The 25156-nt window shown below is 40.0% G+C and overlaps 1 protein-coding gene across 1 annotated transcript in view; it reads right to left on the bottom strand.

The window, feature by feature from the left end:
• The window catches only part of LOC138622960 (furin-like protease kpc-1), a 185976-nt gene that overhangs the window by 58782 nt on the left and 102038 nt on the right, over positions 1-25156 (bottom strand). The window contains exons 7-13 of the mRNA XM_069702155.1: positions 25095-25132; positions 24266-24345; positions 23484-23572; positions 19573-19745; positions 17682-17897; positions 16879-16982; positions 3032-3145 (exon numbers count right to left, since the gene is read on the bottom strand). Of these exons, the coding sequence (XP_069558256.1) occupies positions 3032-3145; positions 16879-16982; positions 17682-17897; positions 19573-19745; positions 23484-23572; positions 24266-24345; positions 25095-25132 (814 nt within the window). The remainder of the gene's footprint in view (positions 1-3031; positions 3146-16878; positions 16983-17681; positions 17898-19572; positions 19746-23483; positions 23573-24265; positions 24346-25094; positions 25133-25156) is intronic.

Raw genomic sequence — 25156 nt, 5'->3', positions numbered from 1 at the left:
TGAAAAGTACACTGATATTAGCCTGGAAGTAATACTGTAACTTTTCTGTTAACTTTGTAACTGTTGATATATTGGAAGTAATTGCATTTTTTCAGTTTCAATATACTGAAGAATGAAGCCAGCTCTGAGGTGGAAAGTAAGTGAATTTAAGTAAGAGAAGTACTGTACATATATCACTACAAAGCATGTAATAAACCCACCTGTCCATTATAGAAGACTGTGTCAGTATCATATATGGCCTTGTTTAGGCATGAAAAATACATGCATGTATGACCAGTCAGTTAAGGAGGTCATGTGAACAAATGATAAATTCTGTGAAAGGAGGTGTTTGGATGAAGCAAACAAAAGACTTTTACCCAGGAGAGTGTTCGAGACTGCGAGGGAGCAAAAGTCAACGTAGATTTCTTTAACATACATTTTCTTAATCCTAACCAAATAGTTTTTGGTGCCATAACCTAACCAAATTGCAACTGTTTAATCTTGATCCTAAACCGTGATCTTTTCCCACAACCTGCCTAAACCTCGGGCACTTTACCTTTATGTCTAGAATGGACTGACGGGTGTATTTTACACTTTGGACTGATATCAGGTGTTACATAAGTCAAAATTTTGCAGTACTTGTACAGAACTTGAGGAGTTACATTTCATGCAGTTTTGTACTTCTGTCCCACGACACATATGAAGCACTGTCATAGATTAAATAACAGTCAAGTGTATGGCATCGTAATAATAATGATCTATAACAACAATATGCAATATAAATAATATAATAATTTTACAAGGGCAATAATTTGTATAATAATTTTACAAGAGTATTTTTACAATGAGGTATTACTGTTTTTACTCTTTACATTTCTGGCCAAAGCATCATGTCAAAAATCCTTTTAGATACACAATACTGTATAACAGGGTCTTTTACAGAGTTAGTTGCCAGACTTGATGAGCCTACTCTACTTGTCCTATCTATCCATCCATCCATCCATCCATCCATCCATCCATCTATCCATCTATCTAGCCATAATCGTAACTTCTTTCTTAAAAAAAATTATACATTTTATACATCTACATAATCTCAGTTTTTGTTCAGACCAATCATGTTTTCAGGACCTCAACAAAAAAAGAAGTTTTTCTTCCATTGCCAACCTCCTACAACCTAAACATATAGCACTAGCTTTAATTTACTTGAACATGGATCCTCTTATTACAGATATCATATTTAATCTTTAATGTATTGTAACAATCTCATTGATGGTGAGTGACCCTGTGCTGATTGCACTGTCTAGTCCACCCGTCCTCGCCCATGCAATAAACCATTCTTTATAATTAGCGTGGCCGCTGCAGTATGATCAGGGCATTACAAGTCCTCTGCCACAGCACCTAAATGGACAGATTTCAACAAGCGCCCGCTGGTGTGATCGGCATCATTATATTTTAATTAATCCATTCTTCTCACAGCAACACAGTAATTACAATCTATTTTATGACATGGCATGCTGTGAAAGAGGGGATGGAGGAGAGAAATAGGAAGTGAGAGAGCGGGAGTAACAGTGAGAGAAGGGAAAAGAAAAGAGAGTACAAAGAGAGGAGAGGAAAGTTAGTTCGAGCCAGGATGAAGAGTTTTAAGGTGAGCGAGACAGAGAGCAAAGGAAAAACATCACAAACACTATGACTGATTACCGATATGTCATTGCCTTGCAGACACCGTGACAGCATTGTAAAAGCGTTTATACGACGTCTGGAAGAGCACAGGCCTCTCTGTCTCTCTCGCTCTCTCAGATTGTTGCCTCATACAGTGAGAGGCAGAAGCTCCGTTCCCTGCAGCCTGTGTCTGTGTAAATCACTGCAGGTACGGACACTCAGACACGCTGTGGGTGTGATAATAACATTAGAGGATTACAATGACACTCCTCCCTGGACAAGATCACCTGTCTCAACTGTCATAAAACAGGCCGTTGCTTTTTGTGTGCGTTATATGAGGAGAGTATGTAGGTGTGTGCGTGCATAAGAGGTGTGTGTGTGTGTGTGTGTGTGTGTGTGTGTGTGTGTGTGTGTGTGTGTGTGTGTGTGTGTGTGTGTGTGTGTGTGTGTGTGTGTGTGTGTAAATGACATCAGTGACTCGGTTGAAGTCATATGTAACACCTGATTCCTACAATTAAATACACTTCTTGTAATTTATGATGTCTTTGGTCTGTGTTATACAATGTCAAAGTTCCCAGAGTTTAACATATCTCCCTGTGAGTCAAAAGTTCAGGCTGTGACCTGCTTTGAATGCTCTGTTTGTAATGTTGCTGCAAACGGAATTAAAGTTAAAACCCAAGTGCCACCGCTATGAATAAGAAGTTCAGAGGCCTGAATGGCGCGATAACCAGATATTATTCTGAAATGACAGGAAAGTTTCATGTTGATCCAAACAGAAGAAGTCTGAGTCAACTAATGTTTTCTATGTGAAAAGCCTATGTTTTTTTTTTTACCTGTGGAACTAGGGATGCCCAAAATTAGCCTGGCTCTGCCAAACTATTGCTCATTGCTTCAGTCTTGGCTCTGATTATAGTCTGGAAACCCTGTTCAGATAAGGGTTTAAGGAATGTCCTGAGTAAATGACCCTCCAGAACAGCAGGCGGTGCTATAAGGAGAGGCTTTAAATAGTATCATACGCACTAGCATAAATACTCGAAACAAGACGAAAGAGCTGGTCAGCCAGTCAGGTTTGGGAATTATGTTTCACAATATTTCTTCACTGCGGCGGAAACTTTGTGAAGTCTTTGCTGGCTGTCAGGTAAGACCTCACAGTAAGCAGACAAGGGTTTAAGCCAAGTACGGTAGCTCACTTTCATTGGAATAAAACAGAGCTTTTACTGCTGTATGTTTACTGATAAATGTGGTTGATTAATACGTCGACGTGTAAGCCTTACTTAAGAAGTAGGAAGAATACTGGTGTGCTGTGAGTGAGAGGGTTAAATGTAACCCCGATGGCGATAACACTTGCTTGTGTTCAAAACCATTCAATACTGGCATGGATGCATCACAGTACCTGTGGTGAACATGATATCCTGCTGTGTTGATGCTCCACCCGGGCTCTGCAGGGTCGGGGATCTTTGCTGTTCTGGCGATCAGATGCTGAACATCCCTCCACGTCAGCTCAGGACTAGGGCAAGAAGCATAAAACAGAATATCATCAAACGCATCCTTCCTTCGGCCTGTGTTCTACACTGAAACCGCAGAGGAATACCTCAACTCTGCGTGATACCCTGGAAAGAAACCTGCAGGGAGCTCCACACGGTATTGTGTAGAAAGACACTGAAGGACTGGTTTATGGGGCTTGCAGAACATTTTATCAGGCCTGCATGTAAAGCTTATACTGTATTAATGCAAAGGTTTATTGATACATAAACTGCTGCGCTGAGACACTGCCATACCTTTAACAGCAGGTCCTCCAGACATAAAAGCACCTATTTAAGTCAAGCTTACATTTTTAATAATGGTGTCACTAAAAACTGTGAATCCAACAAAGAATATTTGAGACTTTAACAAAAGAGCCTAGAGAGTCGAATGTAGAAAAAGTCTTCTTTTTAATCCCAGGCAGGGGAATTCTAATAGAGCGGACTCAAGTGTCATGTCAAGCAATATACTAATGGAATCCAATTAAGACCTTTAAACTGCGCAGAGAGCTGGAGGATATTAGCTCAGTTTTCTATAACAAAAGACCAAAGGGTCGTCAATGAGGGCTCTTTCAGGATATAAAAAGCATAAAGGAAATTGGGTTTTTCTGCTTTATCCACTCATTATTGTTCGCTAAGAAAATGACTTGAATGGAGTATAAGAAAACCGCTTGGCCACCCATTCTGAACAGCTTTTTTTTTTTTTTTTTTTTTTCCTGTTTTTGAGTAGAAATGCCTCCACTGTCTGCCTCAACATGTGTACACAGACAGTCATTTCTCCACTGCACAAGGACAGAATGAGGGTAATCAAACAGTTAGGCTTAATTTCTCCCATCATTGATGACCTAAATGCAACACATCATCCATGTGCTCGGCTTCACGTCTGTAGATATCCTCATAGTTTTCTTCTATGGTAAAAGTCTGCACAGCGATGTGAAGAAAAGCTTTAAGAAAGGGAGGGGGAAAAAAAAATCACACAAGTAGCCTCTTCATTATTGTGCTGTTGGGTGTTAGACATCTCGGGAAATATCAGGCACAGATATAAACAGATTTATTCCATTCACGTATTTGAAAAAATGAAGCAGAACAAAAGCGAGGAGAGAAGCTTTCATTAGCAGCATAAAACAAAACCCCAGCAAGCAGCGCGAACAGGCAGCTAAAACAACATGATAGGAATAATACCAGTAACACTAATAATAGACGGATAAAATGAAACAAAACACAACGCACAAACAATTATTTTAAGCTTTGATTTCAAAGGGATTGAGTGTGTGTGTGAGTGTGTGCGTGTGTGTGTGTGTGTGTGTGTGTGTGTGTGTGTGTGTGTGTGTGTGTGTGTGTGTGTGTGTGTGTGTGTGTGTGTGTGTGTGTGTGTGTGTGTAGAGGGGGGGAATAAGCTTTGTACTTTTGAACTGTTGCTGCTCACTGCATGCGTCTGTGTGTATGCGTGTGCGTTCTGTATTATATATTAGCGGCAGCAGCATGATTCTGTTGTGCGCACTCCACCACCTCTATCATCAGCACCACCACCACCACCATCACCCCTCTGGTGGAATCAGAGAAAGCCCCGCGGCCCCGGCTGGTTTGCATAAAGCAAACAAAATTAAATTTGCTTTGCTAAATCAAAGCATGTATGGTATTCCAAGCCGCTCTCTCTGGGACAAATTACTTCAAACGGCCTCCTTTGTATCATAACAGAATAAAAAAAAAAAAAAAAAAAAATCAGTCCAATCAGCAGCTCTCCAAAACCCTCGACTCGGGAATTAATTATTGAACCGAGGGCTTTTCTCTCTCCTAGCAGTCCGCGACACAGATCTATTTATTTTGGAAAAGTCGTTTTGCTCTTAAAAACACACTGTTGGCTGAGAACACAGCGCTGCTATCCTCGCTCTCGCTCAATGTTTTCACTCCTCTCCAGCGCACAGCCCCTGAAGGGACGTGTGAATAGGTTTAGGCCACGAAATTAATCTGAAAACCCCATGACCAGCATCCACCATAGTGATGGTTAAACAGAAGTATTGCCTGTGCTGTAATGGACTTAAGATGAACTGAGCTGTCACTGCAGAAGCTCTTTGTATTAATGCTGAAACTTGTATTTCCTGCTCCTGTTGGTTAAGGTTTGGTCACAACTATTTACATGAGTTAAATAAAAGAACATTTCAAGATGATTTCCAGACTTTGTTATTGGAGTCCATAACTCTTTAGTAATTACAGCTATTATTTTTTAAATATATGAAGTTACAGCAAGATTAGGTATTTTAGGGGATTTTTTGTGAAGCTGTTGGTGTTTTTATCATTTTATCTACCAACCTGTTCAAATCAACACCAGGATTATTTAATTAGATGATGAAATGATACAAACTTCGTATTATGAACATGTGCAGCACAACAAACCCGATCAACTGCTGTCGATAGCTGAGTGGATGAAAATCTCTGACCATAATTTACAGTATCAAAAGAAAAAAAAAAAAAAAAGAACATCCGTTCATTTTTGCAAAACAGGCAAAGTACAATCTATGTAGTGATGATGTCGAGGGCAAGGTGGTAGAACTATAGCAATAGACCTGGCAAGCTAATTGTAAATTGATAGCTATCCAGGCGCAATACGAACCTTCCAGGAAATCTCAATGTTGCAATCTTGTCATGGTAATGAGGAACATATTACATTAGTTTTATACAAACTTCCAATTGAACGAGACTGCACTTTGTTTTTGTGAGTACAGCAGGCTGTGTTAAATTAATACTATTTATAAAGCATTTTAATTACATATGACATCCATTTTTTGGAGCACACATGACTGCAGGGTAAGTGTGCTCATACCTACAGGTCCTGTCATAACAACTGCACACTGCCTCTTTGGTGGAGCAGCTACCTCCTGATCCCACTGAAATGAACTGATCCCACATTTTTTCATTTTGAAATGCTGGTCTGACTTAAAGCTTACAAGCTAAAATCTTTCTGAAAGAATGCCGCACTGATTTCTTCCGGTGTTAAATACAACAGACATACAATAACTCCTGCACCATAAAATAACACGAGGATTTTCAATTCGGACAAAATCCAGCAAAAGAATCATGTTTGCGGCCACTGAATGTCTAACTCTGTGATAGCTGTTTTCATTACTGCACACTTACAACTGCAGAAAAAGTCTTCTTCAGAAAGAGAAACAGCAACAATAGGAAGAGAAGTGGGAACTGGCCGATTGCTGGTCGTCAGGGGCCGAGGGCAGCCGTAAAACGAGCATCCCCCAGACCCTTCCAGCCGTCATCCCCTCACCAAGGCTCACAAAGCAGCACAGCAGCCGTCACAGTGAGCACACAACTGTTTACAAATCCCCAGTTAATAGGATCAGGCCTCATTGACTGGGCGGCTCCGATGTGTCTGATGTAATCTATTAGCTGTATGATAGTCAGTGTCTCAGTCCAATCGATAAACCTGGGCCTCCATATTGCTCCACTGTGGACTGTGTGTGTGTGTGTGTGTGTGTGTGTGTGTGTGTGTGTGTGTGTGTGTGTGTGTGTGTGTGTGTGTGTGTGTGTGTGTGTGTGTGTGTGTGTGTGTGTGTGTGTGTGTGTGTGTGTGTGTGTGTGTGTGTGTGTATAGGCACACGCAGAGGTTTGTGTCCATCTACTTGCTCTTCTATTTCAGATCATGTGCTTGCATGAATTCCTGAGTTTTGATGTTGTGTGTGTGTGTGTTTCTGTGTGTGCACAGTGGCTGTAAAACATCTATAGTGTAGCTGCTACTTAGGCAGATGTTAATTCTGTAACACTTTAATGCATGAGTGCATGTGGGGATTGAGTGTGTGTCTGTGTGGTGTGTAATTATGTTGACATTCGTAATGCACCTATACACGGGTGTATTACTGTCCTGTACAACGGTCCATATGTGTGTATTGATGCGGCTTTACCGTACATGCCGCGTCTGGGAGTGCATGTTCGTGCGTGTTCGTGCATGTGTGTGTGCGCTCTGTGTTTGTGTGTGGGAGTGTGTCTGTAGCTGGTGTAACTGGGTTTCCAATTAAGTTGAACCACAGGCTGGATCAATGCTAGTCCTCTGTGTGCAGGAATGAGCAGCCCTGGGCCCTCCGAGCATGCCCACGAATAATTTATCACTCACACTGGGCCCAGGCAGAGGAGGAGGAGGAGGAGGAGGAGGAGGAGGACTGGCATGAGGAGAAGGAGACAGGGAGCGTAAGGACAAAGTGTCCAGCCCAGGGGAGAGAACGCCAAAGATGGGCAATCGAGGAGACAGAAAGATGGAGGGGTGAAGAAAGAGAGAGATCAGGACCTGGAGGAAAACACTGTCAGCTCTCGATCATTTAGACGCATCATTCTCCACAATTTTTTTCTGGTAAACAACCGTCGAAAATGAAATTCTGTGGGGAGCACAAGCCACATAATTCTTCTTAAAACATACTGTATGTTTGCAAATGCCGTAAGCTGTAAAGACGAGTGAAGATACGTGGTGTAAGAACAGAGCTGGTTATCAGTTTTAGAAAAATTGCCTTTTACAAATTAGATATCACCCAGTCACTGTCGTCTGGAGAATAAAAGAAGGTTCTGTTGGTTTGAATTTGGCTGATTTACTGTTGGATCTATGAATACTATTACAAACCATATTTTCAGGTGACATTTGTACTGAATTCAACACAATTTTACAAATTTGTATTCACTTCATGACATGTTGCAGTTGGTAACATTATATAGCTGCTATAAAAAAATTATTGTGAAAAAACAGTATATTTGCTTCCATTCTCTCAAACACGATCCCGCTGGTTTGTGTTTTACCTTACATGTTAGTTTATTTTTATATCTGTATGTAACTGTTTTGCCTATCTGGTAACATGCTAAACTCCACATTGTTTAACTAGTAATTACAGTGCTGTGTGTGTGATGGCAATACCGTTGAATCTAATCTTGTCTGTATGAATTTTGATTTCTTGTGTTCAATACATAGTTTTAGAAAATGGTCTAAAATGTTATTCTAAATACACACAAAGTATTTGTCAATGTTTTCGTTTAGAAAATGACATCATTGTACTTTTAAATACACACTTATTATTTATGATCTTGTGGCTTTAACATGTTCAGTTTAAAACATGAGTCTCGACATTAGCATGATAACATGGTAACATTGCTAGTTACAATGCCAATACTTAGCAAATATAAAGTTTCCCATGTTAACATATATTAATTAGTACTGAACATGAACTACAGCTGGAAAAAAAAACAACCTCTGATCCAATGGTGGCTCCAGATAAAAAAGTCATGGGATCACCAAAGTTATTACAATTCATAAGGGTGACATAAATGTGTGCCAAATTTGACAATTCATCCCAAACCACAATTGTCCACCCCATGCTGATGCTATACGTACAAAATATAATCGTGATCTATTCAGTAGTTGTTAAGATATTTTGGTGCAGACCAAAACAGTGAAACCTTCTGAAAACTACTGCACATAAACCGAAAACACGCGTGGTCCAAAGTGGTGGACAGGCAGCAAGAGTGACATTACAATACAGACTCGCTGTTAGCATGACTAAACCTGATCTCCAACAAAAGGCAAGAAACATGAAATATTTGTAATTCATTGGCTAGAAAAGGTTTCATTTGAAACATCGGGAGTAGCTAAACACAAACTGATATGAGCTTCACTCCATCATGCATCATGGACGTATTTGCAGCCAGAAGAGATTGAGGCATTTACAGTCACCCTGATGCTTGCTTTACTGAAGCTCTGCACGTCCAATTTCCTTGTTCTTTTTCCTCGATGCAGTAACTGGAGGATAAATCACTAACAGTGGCGCTTGTTAGTCAGCAGGGTATAATGTGTTGGTACAAGACAAGCAGCATTTTAAACCCCACTGTCTCATCCCAGGCGGCGCTTCTTCTGAATGGACACTTTGCATTAAGATCTGCTGAAGCTACATCGTAGCTTTAGTTGAAAGATAGAGAAACGCAGACACATGTGGATGTACACATACAGAGAAGCACAGATCCACACACATACAGAGAAAAATACATAGTAGGATAATATCAGCCGGTGTCTAATTTTGCATAACTACCCAAAAACCCGTGTAGACACACATACAGACAGGAAAATACACAAAGAGAGAGACAAAGAACTGCTGCCCAGTTACACCCATGGATACAGTGTCTCCACCCTGTGGAGTGAGAGGTCCTGTGTTACCTCTGTAGCTGTCCTTAGTTCGTCTCTATCAATCTCACAGTAGCGAGGCGTGGACTGTAAGGAGCTCCATGTCGCTCTGTAATCTTCTCTTAATGTGCTGCACTCTAAGCCTAAATGAACCCATTTGGAGTGACTGTGAGCAGACTGAGATTCATCCCATGTTATCTGAACAAGTGTTACTAATGGGTTTATCAATTAGGCAAAGTCCAATAACTGCATGCCTGCAATCTCCTTTAAACACACTCCACCAGCCCTGATTTCCGTGGTTAATGAGTACATGAGTACACACGCACGCATGTGTGTGTGTTGGTAAAATTGGGACACCATGGGCAGTTTTTATCTGTATGTCTCTATTTGCTGGTTTATATTGCTGTGTGTGCAAGTCCATCTCAACATAACTGGTTTATGCATGTGGTTATGACAATATATTGAATGTGCATGTTTGTTTCTTTGCGTAACAAGTTGTGCACTTATACAATGTGTGTTTGTGTGTATATAAATCCTTGTACATGTACAAAATCCATGCAAATAAATATCTTTGGATCCCTTCTTATGCAGTGTATATAGTGTATAGTCTTATATGAATTATGCTCTAAGCCTTTGAACATATTGTATTGCACTTGTATGCGTACAACTGCATGCATTTTTTGATGCCCATCTCTCCCTGATGTTCAGATGCTGTTTTTTCACCACTTTAAGACACATTTGATCATATTTTCTCCATAATATGTGATATTTTGGTGATAGTTTGGCATACAATATGACTGCATCCAATTACTGTAAACTCAGGAGACAAATGCACCCTATTGTATACTATCCTCTGTTGATTTGTTGAGGTCACTAAAGATTAACTCTCAGCCTGATTAAAGTTGTTCTATCACACAGCGGATTGCTTTTAATCATATTTGACGCCCTGACATTTCCTTTAGTCCCACCAAAAGCTGACATTTTCATTTCTCAACAAAATGTATCGACAAGTATTCTCTTTAAGTTTGGTAGACACATTAAAGGACCCATATTTTACACTTTTTCTGAGTTTTATTTGCAGTCTTGATATCCATCAAAAAAACATTTGTAAGTGATTTTAAGTATCTGTACTCCACTCCTCTCTGTAGCTTTGCTCTGGAGCTCTAAGAACAGGTTGTTTTGTTTGTGTGTGTCTTTAAGGCACATGGTTATCAACGACCCTCTGCTGTGATTGAACCAGTCAGTGTTTTAGAAATGAAACAAATTTCAGAGAGAATATGGCTCATGTTCTGCAGCTAGATTATCTAAGGAGAAGAGACGTGGTACAATGGAAGGGAGGTTTGCAGGCATGTTAATATTGAAGATCTCATACTATACAGTATGTATAATAGCAATATGATCACACATAGGTCATATAAACCACCTCTGGTAAGTATGTATTCGCTAGAGGTCATATTTGACAGTAACCTTTCATGACTCGCATTTGCACAGGAGACGTTGCTACTGAGGTGTGTGTGTGTGTGTGTGTGTGTGTGTGTGTGTGTGTGTGTGTGTGTGTGTGTGTGTGTGTGTGTGTGTGTGTGTGTGTGTGTGTGTGTGTGTGTGTGTGTGTGTGTGTGTGTGTGTGTGTGTGTGTGTCGGTGGTTGAGTTAAGACCAATTAGAACGAGTGGATTCACTTTTCCATATACACGCCCCTGTGAGAATACCGGCCGATTACTCTTTAAACTCCCCACAGAGCATGTTACATACACTATACCTCTTATTCATTCAGTGGACAGAGACAGAAAGAGACAAATTTAAAGAAGGGAATAAAACTTTAGATTGACATGACATGGTTTTTAAACTGCCTGCACTGATATTGTTTTACAGTGCAGATTATTTTAACTAATAATATTTAATCTCTTTGAGTTTTCAATATCAGAGCACAACCTTGTGGGTAGATATTTACATGCCAGGCAGACACAGACATGAAAACTACACATACATATATAACAGATAAGAAGGTAACAGCTGTGAAATGTTCTAAATGTTCAGTCATTTGAATGTACTTAAGATAAAATAAAATAAACCTCATCGTTATGCTTTCTGAATGTAAATCACAGCGACATAAAATTAATTAAGAACCTGTTCTGCCAAAATCATTCATTTGACTTTGAATAATGCAAATAACCCATTAGTCGACATGAAATTAGCATGAAGTACAAGAGAGGGACGGATCAATGACTAAACTGACCGAACTGATAAAAGAGGTTAAAAGATCATTTATAGTTTTACTTTTTGCTGTGTGATTGGATGAACGAACTTGTCCAATACAGTTGATCTGATTGCAGAACGGAGCAACTGGGGTGAAGGGGCAGACCATCCATCTTTCCAGACAGCCCAAATAAACTAAACTTAAAAAAAGGATGGACACCTGCAGGTGGAATCACAGCAAAGCCAAAATGTTCAGCTCCCTGAAAGTAAAGACAGACTGATGAATGAATGAAGAAAAACAGAGATAAAGTGACAGAGAGGCTGACATGGTGATAAAGTGAACAAACAAACAGTCAGAGACAGAAAGACTGACAAACAGGATGAGGGAAGAATTGATTCATCCTGATGGTTTGTTAGACAGGTGTCAAGACGGATGGATGGAGACAGACGGAAACACGGACAGACAGGCCAACAGAGTGTCAGAGAGACAGATAGACAGTGACACCCCAACACTGTTCGGGCAGGAACACACTGAAGGCTAAAAACATAGACAACAACGCAGAGAGACCATTTTGTATCAGCACTGCAAAGTCGATGTTCGCAGCAGAAAACATTCACATAAAAAAAAGTCAATGAAAATGAAATCTTATCACAACTTTTGGCATTTTGCCAATCTCGATTTAACAAAGTAACAAAGATGACGGCAGGAGGAAAACTCTAAGTATGTCTCTGAACACAGAAACATTAATCAATCATCAATCAAGAGTGGAGTTGGAAGAAAACATTCAGGCGGACATAACAAAATGATTGACAGAGGGATCACACCGTAGAAGGAATGGGAAGATTTGTTTTCAGTGATGCTGCATGTATGTGCAAATAAAGCAAATGTGCAGAGGAAGCTTTAAAATCATGGCATATGTCTCAGTAGAGTAGGTGTAAGTTGGACCGGTGATTTTGATCTGCTACTAAATTTGGTGATAAGAGAGTTAATTTTTTTGAGAATTTTATACACTTTATTAATCCCCGCTTGCAGGGGGGCTCTCAATGGCAATGTTTGGATGATGGGAGGAAGCCGGAGAACGTGCTCATGTTTTGCAGATATGTAATGTTTTTGCCATGTTTTGCAGATATAATGTTTTTGCCATATTAGTTGAACGAGTTAAAATGCTAACACTTGATAATTAACTATAAATTCAGCTGAAAAAAGTCATGAGGTATTTTGACATAAACAAAGTGAACAAACTGAAATTTCCATATGATGACGCTGGGAAAGGAATAGTCAATGGATCACCATCTGGTTTTGTTATCTAATGGAGTGCTGATTTCACAGAAATCCATTTAACAGTTGTTGAGATATTTCAGTGGAGAACAACAGAGGGACAGACTGACTGCCACTCTCACAGCGCAGTATTTCTAAACACAAATTCATTGAGTCAAACAATAATAACTCATCAGTACAGTAGGGGTGGGAGGAGCTACTGCAACAGGCTCACTCTTCAACTGTCAACTCACTGACGTCACACAGGTAAAACTGTTTGGATCGCTGACAAGTAAAGTACAAAAACACAATACTGTTACCACTTATCGTCTTAAGTGCCGCCAAAGAGAACAAAAAAAAAGAGTTCTTTGAGATTGTAACTATTCATCAGATGACACCTATGATTTATGAAAAATTCCCTTTATCCTTGAACTTATTTCCCATTGACGGGCCATTGTGTTAACTGTACAAGTGTCTCTAGATAGAGATTCCTAATAGTTAGAAAAATGGCTGCTCCTGGTGGTAAAGTCATATTTACTTGTTATAAGAGTCAAAAGCAAACAGTTAAAATGCTTAATATAAAATAAAAAATTTTAGAAAGGTGCTCACACTAGTTGCCCAAATAAACGTCATTTACACAGTTTTGTCTGACTCTTCGTTTTATCAAATCTCCACAACGGAGGTAAAGAGAGCGAGTCACAATAGCCAAAATAATGGGAAACGAGTTGAAATAAACCAGCATTATAAATTATCATACATTTTATATGAATTTTGAGGTTTAATCTTAATGTTTCAGAGAAAGTACAAAATATAGTTCTGGAAATAGTTTATTGGCATATAGAAAATAGATACATGCATCTTAATGTCTGTACGACGTATACAAATAGTTAGTAGTTGTGGATGCTACACAGGAAGCAGGTTGTTTCTGATGAATGGGGAGGAGAAAAAAACCCAAAAACAATCCAGGTTTGCATGTGTAAGAAACAGAATATATGAGTGTGTGTTAGTGTGAAATGTAGGCAGAAAGAGTGAGACAGAATGAGCAAGTGTTAGAAAGAGCGAAAGGAAGAGAGAGCGAGATACATACAGAGAGAGAGAGAGAAGCCGGCTCCATGAAGACGTGAGCAGAATGCTGCTGGTCTGAGCAACAGAGGTGATATATAGTTTAGTCAGTAGCAGCGGGTCACGACAAAGCCTTTAACAGTAATGTCCTGGGAGTCGCCTCGCCCAGGGGACCCGCGCTCCATTTTACAGCCAAGCGACTGAGACTGAGAACGCTGTGGCATGACAGCTGGAGCAGTAAAGCTGGCCTCTACTACCATCCATAACATGAAGGAGGCGTAGACGCCACTGATACCGCCACAAAACACCAGGCCCGAGGCCACACCGACAGCTGGCGAGTTAAGAGGAATGAAGAAAAAGGGGGCTTGGGAAATAGGAGGAAGTGGCAGACGAGACAAAGGAGGGAGAGGAAGAAAAAGGCACGAGGAGATATATTTGCAGGTTTAAACAAAGACAGAGAGAAAACAATGATCAACATCAAAGAGACTAAAAACATAAATGGAGTGAAGGGAAACTGGGAGGAAAGAAGAGGTGAGAGGCTCAAAAGTGGAGAATTTTTGTGTTGCTGTCTTCCTCTTTTGGTGCTAAAATAGTTGATTAAACAATTGATAGAAAATTAACCTTTAAAAATCTTGATTAAGTAATTGTTAAAGTCATTTATAAAAAAACAGATGTAAAACGTTGGCTTTCTTTTAAGGTTTTAGGCAGATGGTTGGACCAAAGAAGCATTTTCAAAATGTCAAATGAAACTGAATGAAACTGTGATTTTTCTGACATTTTATACAAAGATAGTTGTTTCATAATTGCAAAAACAATCAACAGTGACTAAGAAAGAAAATAATGAATCTGCTATTTTGAGCGAAAGCAGAAAGTATACCGCCTTACTGCACAAAACAGGACAAAGCCACTGTGCTCTCAGCACAAATGGACCTTTGTTTTTCAGATTTTCTGGCAACTATACATGTCTAGGGAAGTGAAACGCTAATGAAATAAGAACATAGCAATACCGGTAGCTCTGTGTAAGTAGTTAAAGCTTTAGACCTCCTGCTCACGTCAGAATGCTAACAATTTTTTAAATTTAATTTTATTCACTTTATTAATCCCCGAGGGGAAATTTCTTCACTACAGCAGGGGGGCTCTCAGGGGGGAGCTGCTGCAGCAGGCTGCCACTAGCGCGGCGCCAGGTAACCTGACCTGAGGTGCATGTTTTTGGATGATGGGAGGAAGCCGGAGAACCCGGAGAGAACCCACACAAGCACAGGGAGAACATGCAAACTCCGCACAGAAAGGCCCAGGACCGGATTCGAACCCGGAACCTTTTTGCTGTGAGGCGACAATGCTAACCACAATGCTAACCACTGCACCACCGTGCCGCCCAAACAAGCTCCCAATGACGATGTTCACACTCTGATGTTTAGCAGGTAGCTCTGTTGTATCGATCTGAGCGCCCAATCTGAAGCGCATGGCTCAGGTAAATTCGAGGCGTGTCCAAATCCACTTTTAATGGTTTAACAGCGGACAATCTGAGTGTGAGGCGCATGGCTTAAAGGGGTTGCATTTAGTCTCTTAACAAATTGTAGGTGTGTTTTGGACATAAAATTAAATCAACTGTTTGGAGTGTCGTCTTCCTTCCCATTAAGAGCCAGGTGTGGCGGATTTGTCAGGAAGTAGGAGAGAAACCTTTTCTGCAGAGGAAAATGTATCTGTTCATGTGCTAATTGAGCAAACAGATGTAGTGAGAATCTTTCCCACTATAAACTTACTATTTCTAATCTTTTGCATGTTTTCACACCGCTGCATGTCCCTGTGTGTAACAAGCAGACTTTCGGCGCACTGTGCGCACGCTTATGTAGTCACATTGGTTTCCACTGCCTTAAGATAGCAATACACCAGCAGTGTGCCTGACTGCCCCTCATTTTAAAACCAACACTCCCGATGGCGCTCAGATGGGTACGTGGATATTTGTTATTTAAACAACATGGCCGCAGAACGGGAAAATGGCTACTGCGTTGGTCTGAAACTAGCAAAGACACTTGTGTTGCGTTTGCTGCTGTGTGCCATGTATAAGATAGAGAACATACTGTTTACCAAGCTCATCATCTTAGTTTAGTGCAGGGGTCTCCAACCTTTTTCCTCTGAGAGCGGCTTTGACAAAAGGAAAGTGTCCGAGAGCAACTCATGTTTCGTAACATTTATTCACATAGCTGAGCTCCACCCTAACCAGCTAAATGAGCTTCTTTTATGTGAACAAAAACAAATTGGCCAGTACAAACAACAAATTGAGACCCCTGGTTTAGTGTGTTAACATGCTATTACTTAATATTTAGCATTTAACCCAAAGTAAAGGGTGAGGCTGTTGGCTGTTATGTTTTTGGACTGAACAAATTGAAATTGATATCTGATGGTAAAATAAAGGGATCAATGAAGTCATTAGAAACTATTGTTTAAAACGTTTGGTGCTAATTTATCACAGATGTTGAGATATTTCACTGGACAGGTTAAAACTTTGACCTGTTTGTAGTGCATAGTAATGATCAGGGGATCATCACAATCATTAAGAATTCACCACATGGCCGCCGTGAATGTCAAATGTCATCGTAATCCATCCAATAGTTTTTCACATATATCAGTCTCAACCAAAGTGCTGGAATGACTGACCGACTGACAGACCGGCTTTGCCATCTGCTTTACAGCACAAAACAGGAGAAGGGTCCTGCGCTACCAGAATAAACACAGCTGAAGTTTTGATATGTTTTAACTGCATATTGAAAGCATTGAAAGGCTGATGGGAAACTAATTTCTGGAGTAGTCAAAGAAGACAAAGAAGAAATGTTGAGGAGGGATATACAGTACATGGAGAGAGATCCTAAATATAGTAAAATATAACATGTAAAATATAACACATTACAATACAACTCATCAAAGCCATGACAAGAAATCAAATTTAAAACCACAAAGCTGATGACTCAGACGGTCAAAGTTATCATGTGTATTGTTAGAATATTACTGGTGTGTAGTATGACCAGAAAGATAAACACTCACTTCACTTCCAAGGCGAGAGCCAGAATTCCCGCAGCAATCGGAGCAGTGCTGGATGTTCCTGGAAAGTGTGTGACACACCCGTCACCAACGCTGGTCAGAGTCACCTGAAGGAACCACAAACCATTTAAGTTACAACATATAGATGTCATATCAGCGTACAGGGTAAGAGGAAAAGTGCATGAGAGCTTTTCCATGTAATTACTCCCCTCTGCAGCCAGTGTTCCCACACTGTATCAGCTACTGTATCAGCAGCCGTTTGTTCTGTCATTAGAACATGTCAGCACAATTTTACAGTCATGATAATTATAAAAACAACTTGTGTCTGGTCCAACCTTCTAATTTGAGGTGGACAAGGGCCAGCATCCTTGCAGAGAAAGGTGATGTCACACTGATAAAATTGGCCTTTCTGTTTCTGTAGCCCTGTAGCTGCCACTGCGTTTCTTCCTGGCTTTTTAGTGTTACCTCCGCCATCAACACTTCAGCTTCTTCCTCTGTCCTCCTCAGCCACTACAGCATCGCTTTACCTCCAATTAACACCCGTTTGCTTCTGTGTGTCTCCATGTGTGTGTGTGTGTGTGTGTGTGTGTGCGCCCAGCAGTCACCCAGGTCATTTGGCAGGTCTCTATAAATATCACACCAGTGGCTGCTCTTTAACAGGCTTCTCACAGCTCAGAGGAGCCAAAGAGCAGGGCTACTGGCACACACACACCCCCACACACACACATATATATATATATATATATATGCGCTCATTAACGATAAACACTGTTGGTAGATGTGTTAGGCGGTACACACATACTAACCAAAGGTAGTGCGGCTCCCACGCTGGCCCCAGTCAGAGTGACGGCCATCACTCCAGGGCAGGGCTCGCCGAAGAAGGCGGGCTTCCCGGTTTGACTGACAGCGCCGATGGCGATGTTGTAGATGGAGTTAACATAACCGTCTGCGCCGCAGTGGTCGTGCTGCATTCCACCATTACCTGCCGCCCACACAAAGATGCTGCCCTTCCCACCCCGGCCCTGAGAAAACACACAGAGGCACGTCAAAGTGAGGAAAAAAAAATTCCATCTGGCGGTCAGCAGAACCTTTCAGATGTCACATACTTATGAACATGATGTATTTATACCAGAAACAAAAGTGTAACAACTGAATTGTCTATAGTGTAAAAGGAAGATTTCAAGAAAGCATTTATATTGGAAAGTTGTTCTTTTGAGTGAACTAACGACACACACTTTCATTTTTCTTCACTCTAATCTAATTTAATTTAATAAAGTTCTCTTTTTGAGCTATTTTCATGTGAGGTGCTTCAGGCTGTAATTTTCATTATTATATTCCATATGTATACAAAAAAATTATCATAAAGCCCAGCAAAAACCAACGCAACCTCAAGCCACAAGAAGCTGAAATAAAAATAGGGATTTACTTTGTTGTGATGGTCACTTGATCTCAAAAACAAATAACTGTACAAACAAATAATTGAAAATCAGGGCCGTTAGTGAGTAAAGATAACTAAAGCTGAGAGGAAGGAAGTTGGTGGCAATGTTTTCAAAAAAAATTTAGACGATAAAGACAGAAATTGAGAAGAAAGACTTGATTTAAAGGGATTCTCCAGACTGGGACTGGAAATGTAACTATAACATGACGATAAAGTGCTAAAGTCCTTGAAGCTGTGCTATGGATGCCCGACTTTCTCCGTTTTCACCAATGTTCACCAATATTTTCTCCATTTCATTTTTCTGATAGTCCTATTTTTCTTTACCACACGTCAACCAGGCTCAAAGTTCAGATCTAATAAAATATTCTAAAGTCAAGGTTCACATACAGGCTTCTTTACCTTTCGATCATAACTGGGATACTTCTGAAAGCTTGTGAGTGAACCTTGCGTTTTGAATATTTTATCACAGATATGTGTTTTCAAGGTCAAGACTGAATCTCAGTGCTTCAATTTTGTTCCTCCGTCTTGATTTATGGACCCAAAAAGTAAACCAGTAGCGCTGTAGGATGGTCCTGTTGGCAGGCACTGTGATACTAGAATGAGTATTAGTTAATTTCTTGTACTGTTTATTGATGCTTAAAATACAGTTTTGTGTGGTTAAACTTCCTAACTAGCTTTAAAAGAGCAACATAAGGAGAGGCTGCTGTCGAGAAGAGAAGAGGGAAAAAAAACGTGTCTGGTTAAATTATGAATCAATGATCATAAAACAGGCTGAAGATTGTTGCCGTGGTGACAGGCACAGCAAATGTAAAGAAGTTGTTTTTTTTCCCTGGGTGTTGAAATTATGTCTGACAGAGTGCCAACATTTTTTATTTAAATCCAATATTGGAGTCATTTAATGTTTTCACTTTTATTTAGAAGCAGTGAAAACAGAAAAAGGATTGCACGAATGATTCTTCTACTCTTAGATTTAGTTCTTGAATTCACTCGCTAGCACTTTGTTATTTTGTGATCATGTAGTACCTGGAACTATCAGATTAAAAAGGGGTTAATATAGTGGCTAAACTCTTCTTCTAATGTACCGCAGACTAATATACATTTTGTAAGCTATTAATAAATTAGGAAATATGATTTAATATTAATCGGGCTATGAAATCTGAACACTCGACATTTCGTCCTTCTGTCAGCTGCACTGACAGTGAGACTGCTGGCTTTACGTCTGACAGACAGCAGTGTGAACTTGGAGATGAAAGCTGTGCCTTGCGTGTTCCTAGCTGGAGGGCTCGCTCTGTCAGGCTGTGCGGCCCGTCCATCTCGGCCCCGTCGTCCCGCGGGCCCCAACTGCAGACGTAGATGTCGATGAAGTGAGTGTTGAAGGTCAGAGCTGTGGCCTCCATGGCGTCAGTGACAGGGCCATCCAACAGCCGGATACCTGGACAGATTCAAAAGGTCACAGAGATCAGGGTTTGAAAGGGGGGCTTGTGGAAAATATGAAACCAAACTTTATGCTGTTTGTGCTTTTCAATACTGGAGGAGCATTTTATATCCTGGCGTTGTTCAAAAACAGACAAAAAGGGGTTTTATTTAGCAAAAAGTAATGTGATATTGCAGCAACAAAAACAGTGACTCAACACAAGAGGTGAAAATGCATCTGAAACATAATGTAAGCACATGTGCAGCAGCTGGCTTATACTGTAGTAGAGTCTCATTTTTGCTCTGCCTGTTACTCATTGTTACACTGTTGTTGGGTGTTAATTCTGCCTCTTTTATCAGAGTTTGCCTCGCTCTTCTTTCTCTCAGACAGTTTATACATTTGCTTCTTAGCTGTGTCTGTTTTCTCTGTGTGAATCCCTTTACTGTCTGTCTCTGTGTGTGTTCTTGTTATATTAATATTTCTCTGTATGTCCTCCATTACCACTTGTTAAAATACAAATTAAAAAAATCTGCAAAATAGTTAAAAGTGATCAACTGAATATGTACTGTTAAATCATTATTACACTACGTAACACAACATGCAAGGCAGTGCTTCTTGCAATACTGGTTGACATATCGTAGAGGGTGTCACTCGAAGTTAGCATGCTATCAAAGTTGAATATGCACATAATACAGAGGCAAAAGTATGGATTACTTGATATTGTGTAACATTTTGTCAGTCCACTACTGAAAAGAGGCAGAGGTATAGGTAGCAACAGTTTTCACCAAGAAGCAAAACAAATCATCACAAGGATGGAGATCCAGCATTATCAACACCCCAAATGCTATTAACTATTTTTATATGATTCTTATGGTGCAAAGTTTGTGAAAAGTGTGTGGGAACTTGTTGGAGCAGTCTTGAAAGTTTAAGCAACAGAAGCTGATCCCAAGAAGGAAAGATGTTAAATTAAAGCAGATAATTAGGGAGAACATTTTTGTTTCTACATGGCCAGCAATCACAACAGCAGTTTAATCTGCAATAACCGATTTTTTTGACCACTTAAACACTGACATATCCTCACTTTTTAATTTGACTCCGCAAAACAGTTGGCTATTTATCCAGCCGATATAGAGCAACATTAACATTTATTTGTATGTCTGCTGTTTGGTGCCAGACGATAAGTCGCAACAGTTTTTAAGATGTCTTCAAAAATTGTAGATAAATTAAAAGGCTCTGTTTTTGTAAACCCTGTGAAGTGAGACAGACTGCTGCAATAGTGTAAGTATTTCTGAAATTTTGAAGATTCGTTCGGTCTGTATCTGACTGTTTTCACAAACCAAACAGACTAGTTTTTATTCTTTTTCTAATGGAGCGTCTAATGTGTCCAACACGCCTGTTGATTTGCAGTAGAAACTAAAATAATGAATCAAAACAACAAGTCAGGTGTACTTTAAGGTTTCTGAGGGTATTTTGCGACCGTCTGGTGCTTGTTTCATAAAAATAAACCACCAAGTGTACCGAGTGTAATTGTTGTGTGACAGTGAGCAACATTACTTCAATAAGAGACTGTCGGTGGAGCAAACAACTGCTGCCTTCAGATGGCTGTGAAGAAACTCAGCAGAGTAAAATAATTGATGTTTGTGGATTACAGAGCTGGTAGGACTCATTCATTCTGCTTTATTCCTTAAGGCTGGCATTAATGTCATAACTGCAAGGTCACATATCAGCTGGTAGAAAATGGTACCATGAATGTGAGGTTTTTGTCTGGGTGTGTCTTTGTGTGCTGAGCTGTTGACAAGCTCAGAGCAGCTGAACACGCAGGACGCACATGGGACAAAGACTGCAGTACACCACTGGACTGACATCACTGCAATCGAGCACAGTCGAGGAAACACATTTTCATAACGGTCTCATCGGAAACAAGCCGGCACAGAGAACAATTTAATTTGATGTCTACTGTTGCATCTACAAATGGTTTAAATTCAGCAACACAAAAATAACATGGCTGAAGAATGAACAGTTCAAACTTCATTTTTCTGAAGAAAATTGTTTGTCTGGTGACTGTGTTGTAAAACAAAGTTTATCTCTTTATCTTTTTATTCTGTGCCCTATATAATCTCTTTGGATTGCATTACAATGCATTTTAAATCAAAAAGACAACTAATTTTGAGTGGCAGTCATACATGGGATATATTTCAGCATGCATTTAAAAACATCTAAGAAGACAACATATGTCAGAAAGCGAGCACAGCTCTCGCCAGCAACCAGAGCTTCAACATGCAACTTTCATGTGGGTCCAGCCACACTCTGTTTATGAGTCAGGAGAAAAGAGATCCAGCAAGGTAAAATTGAGTCTAACTGTGGAGAGAGATTCCTGCTGCTGTTTCATAATGTTGTTTTCTTTGTCTTTTTGTCAGTTCTGCAGAAGGCGCTCATTAGCTGGTGACAAATGAAGGAGGGTCAGGGATTAAAAATCACAGAGCAGAGGTCAAATGTCAGAGGTCAACCAAGAGATTCCTCTTCTCTTTCTCCATGCTTCATGATGACGACGTCACTGTTAAATTGGGTTTTGAGGAATCCAGATCTGAAAGCTGCTGGAAATATTCCTATTCAAACATATCATATACTCCTTATTAATTTACAGCGCTCTGAAAATATCCGATACAGATCTTTGATTTCACAACAGGAAACGGTCTTTCTCCTGCATTCGGTTTATTCATCCCTCACTAATGTTACAACCAACACTAAAAAAGCCATTACTGAAGCTCCCACTAAAAAATGAGCTGTTAAATAGGGTCAGCACGGCTCAATAGCAGCCAGTCACCATGTGCTGTGTCTCATTCACACAAACCCAAAGCACAAAATACACAGGAAAAACTGCACAATATCTGCACAGTAAAGTGCAAATTTACAAATCATATAGCTACTCAGGCTTTCTTTTTTTTTCATGAATTATCTCAGATTTCTGCCTATAACCAAAACTTAATCTTGAAAATTTTCTCAGACATATGCCTTCACATCTTTGGCTGTTCTGCTGTAATATAAAACCACAGCAGAAACCGAGAATCACACAACAAATATTTTCTGTGATTTCCTGCCAACATTTAGAATACTCATGCTTACAGCTAACAAGCCATGAAAAATGAATTTCCATCTAAACCAACTATGCCATCAGCCCTTTGATTTAACATAATTTGAAATGACATACCAAGTTGCAAAATACCCCCCCCCCCCCCCCAAAAAAAAAAAAAAAAAAAAAATTGACATGAAAAAGTAGTTCCTGCAGTGGGCATGGGAGTTTTTGGGTTTTTGGATTAATCATCGCTGCAGAATTTGGGCCAGAAAATGTGAGTTTGAATTATTCATCGTTGGGTTAATTTTATTCATTTTTTATTTACCAATATTATTATACAGTAAGTCAGACTCTGTAAAGTTAAAGCAGGTCTGGTCGATGAATGTTGATTTTATAGATTCAGCCCTTTTGCTTTAATGTAGCATTACACAGAACCAAACAAACAAAAATATTTGTTTTCATTATGTCAGTTTGGCATTTACATCTGGATTACCGTTGCTTTATTACAGTACTGATTACGTATTTTGTATAATGCCTAGAGTACAAAAATTATACTGCCTCATTGCACTATAATAAATGTTTTTGAAAATGCTTTTCATGCCATGTCATAGTTTTGGCCAGTGCTGCACACCCACAATGCACTGCCTCCCACAGTCTCTATAAGGCTGCATTGTGTTCCTCACCTCCGATCCTGGCATTGAAGGCGATGCCCACACCGCAGTAGGAGTTGTTGGCCTCCATGGCAACTTCCCCTGCACAGTGGGTACCGTGACTGAAACAGAGGGGGAACGAGATGTCAGCCACACGTTGAGGCCAAACAGGCAGAGATGTAAGTTTCCTTGACATGCACACACCATAATTATGCCAGGACAGATGATTACGCCACACACTGACAGAGACATAAAGATACTGGAAACTGCAAGTCAATCCAAAGGAAGCATTCTTCCCTTGATACTGTGTTCATACACTAAAAACACAAGTAATTACACATGCACATATATTTATAGATACAGCATTTAAAAAAATCTTCAATTAAAACTTTTAATTTTGACCTGGACATTACATGTATGTGGGCTAATTAACTGCTCTTTGCTGAGTTATTGTTCATTTGTTAACCTGCTTTCAATTCTCACACAGCAGATATGCAGTTCACAGGGATAACAGCAGATTTAAATTGCAAAATGCTGCATAGGTTTTGAAACGATGGGGCCCGGATTCAGACAGATATGGCCGAAAGCACGGTTCTCAGTTCTAGCCAGCGACCATCAATTCTGCCTCGATGAAATGACAGCTGTCGCTAGTTGTAGCCAATTAAGATAGTTTTAGGTTCATGAATTGGATTGGCTGCCTGGCTCACATGTTTGCATTTCATGTTAGAGCAGATATATGTATATAGTTTATTCCATTCCCTACAATTGAGCTCTTGTGTTTTGGGTTTTTGGAAGGCTAAATAAACAGCCACTACCTATTCTCCTCAGTTTTGACAGGCATGGGATCGTGAGACAGACCGTGTGACGCACGCAGGTCAGCACTTGCGAGCGCCTCCTGTAAAAGCCAGACAGAAAACAAATGGAGCTCAGTGTAAGACAACAACAGTGACAACACAAAACATTAGAACGACATGACAGGAAATGAAGGAACCCCATGAAAAACTCTTGATACTGGCACTTGAATTAGTCTGTCAACATATTTCTTCTGACTGACGGCAATCAGTGTCACTGAGGAGATGCCTCTGTCTGTGTCTCTGTGGTTTATGTGAGAGTCTCATAAAAGTGAGCATGTTTGAATGACTTGTTTGCCAGTGTATATAGGCATAACGGGAGGAGGATGTCTTGGCAGCAAACTGTACAAGAGCAATTATGTATCTCTCTCTCTCTCTGCAGCCAGGCTTATCCATGCCAGACAATCTGCTCTGACAAAGTACAAGTTGGCCTGCATGCTTTAAACTGCCTATAGGATTATAAATGACAAGGCAGGTGCAAACAACACTGCCACTTCACATATGCTTTATGGCTAGCCGGTGTAACACCAGCCTAACAGCTTTAGCACTTTATGAAACTTTTATTGTCTTCAGTTTTAAGTAATAGAGAAGAAGGGCCGATTAAAATGAAGTCAATACACAGATTAGTCTGATGAAAATCCAAATATGCTTGTGGGACTGAACAGCAACTGATGGCAGATAGACTGCAACCTTGTAGAAAGATAACTTGATTAGAAATGATGTTCTAAAATAATGTCTGAGAGTCACTCAAGATAGCATTCAAATTCATTTAAGTGATTTCAAGTTTACTCACAAAGTTTTTCTTCAGATCCTTGTTTGTGTAATCTACACCTGAAAAAGAGAAAAAAACCAAAA

The sequence above is a fragment of the Brachyistius frenatus genome, unplaced genomic scaffold (assembly GCF_029030835.1).
Source record: "Brachyistius frenatus isolate BFR_SWC_R1_liver_20210118 unplaced genomic scaffold, ASM2903083v1 Contig_40, whole genome shotgun sequence".
NCBI classification, from domain to species: Eukaryota; Metazoa; Chordata; class Actinopteri; family Embiotocidae; genus Brachyistius; species Brachyistius frenatus.
This window is presented reverse-complemented; position numbering and strand designations above follow the sequence as displayed.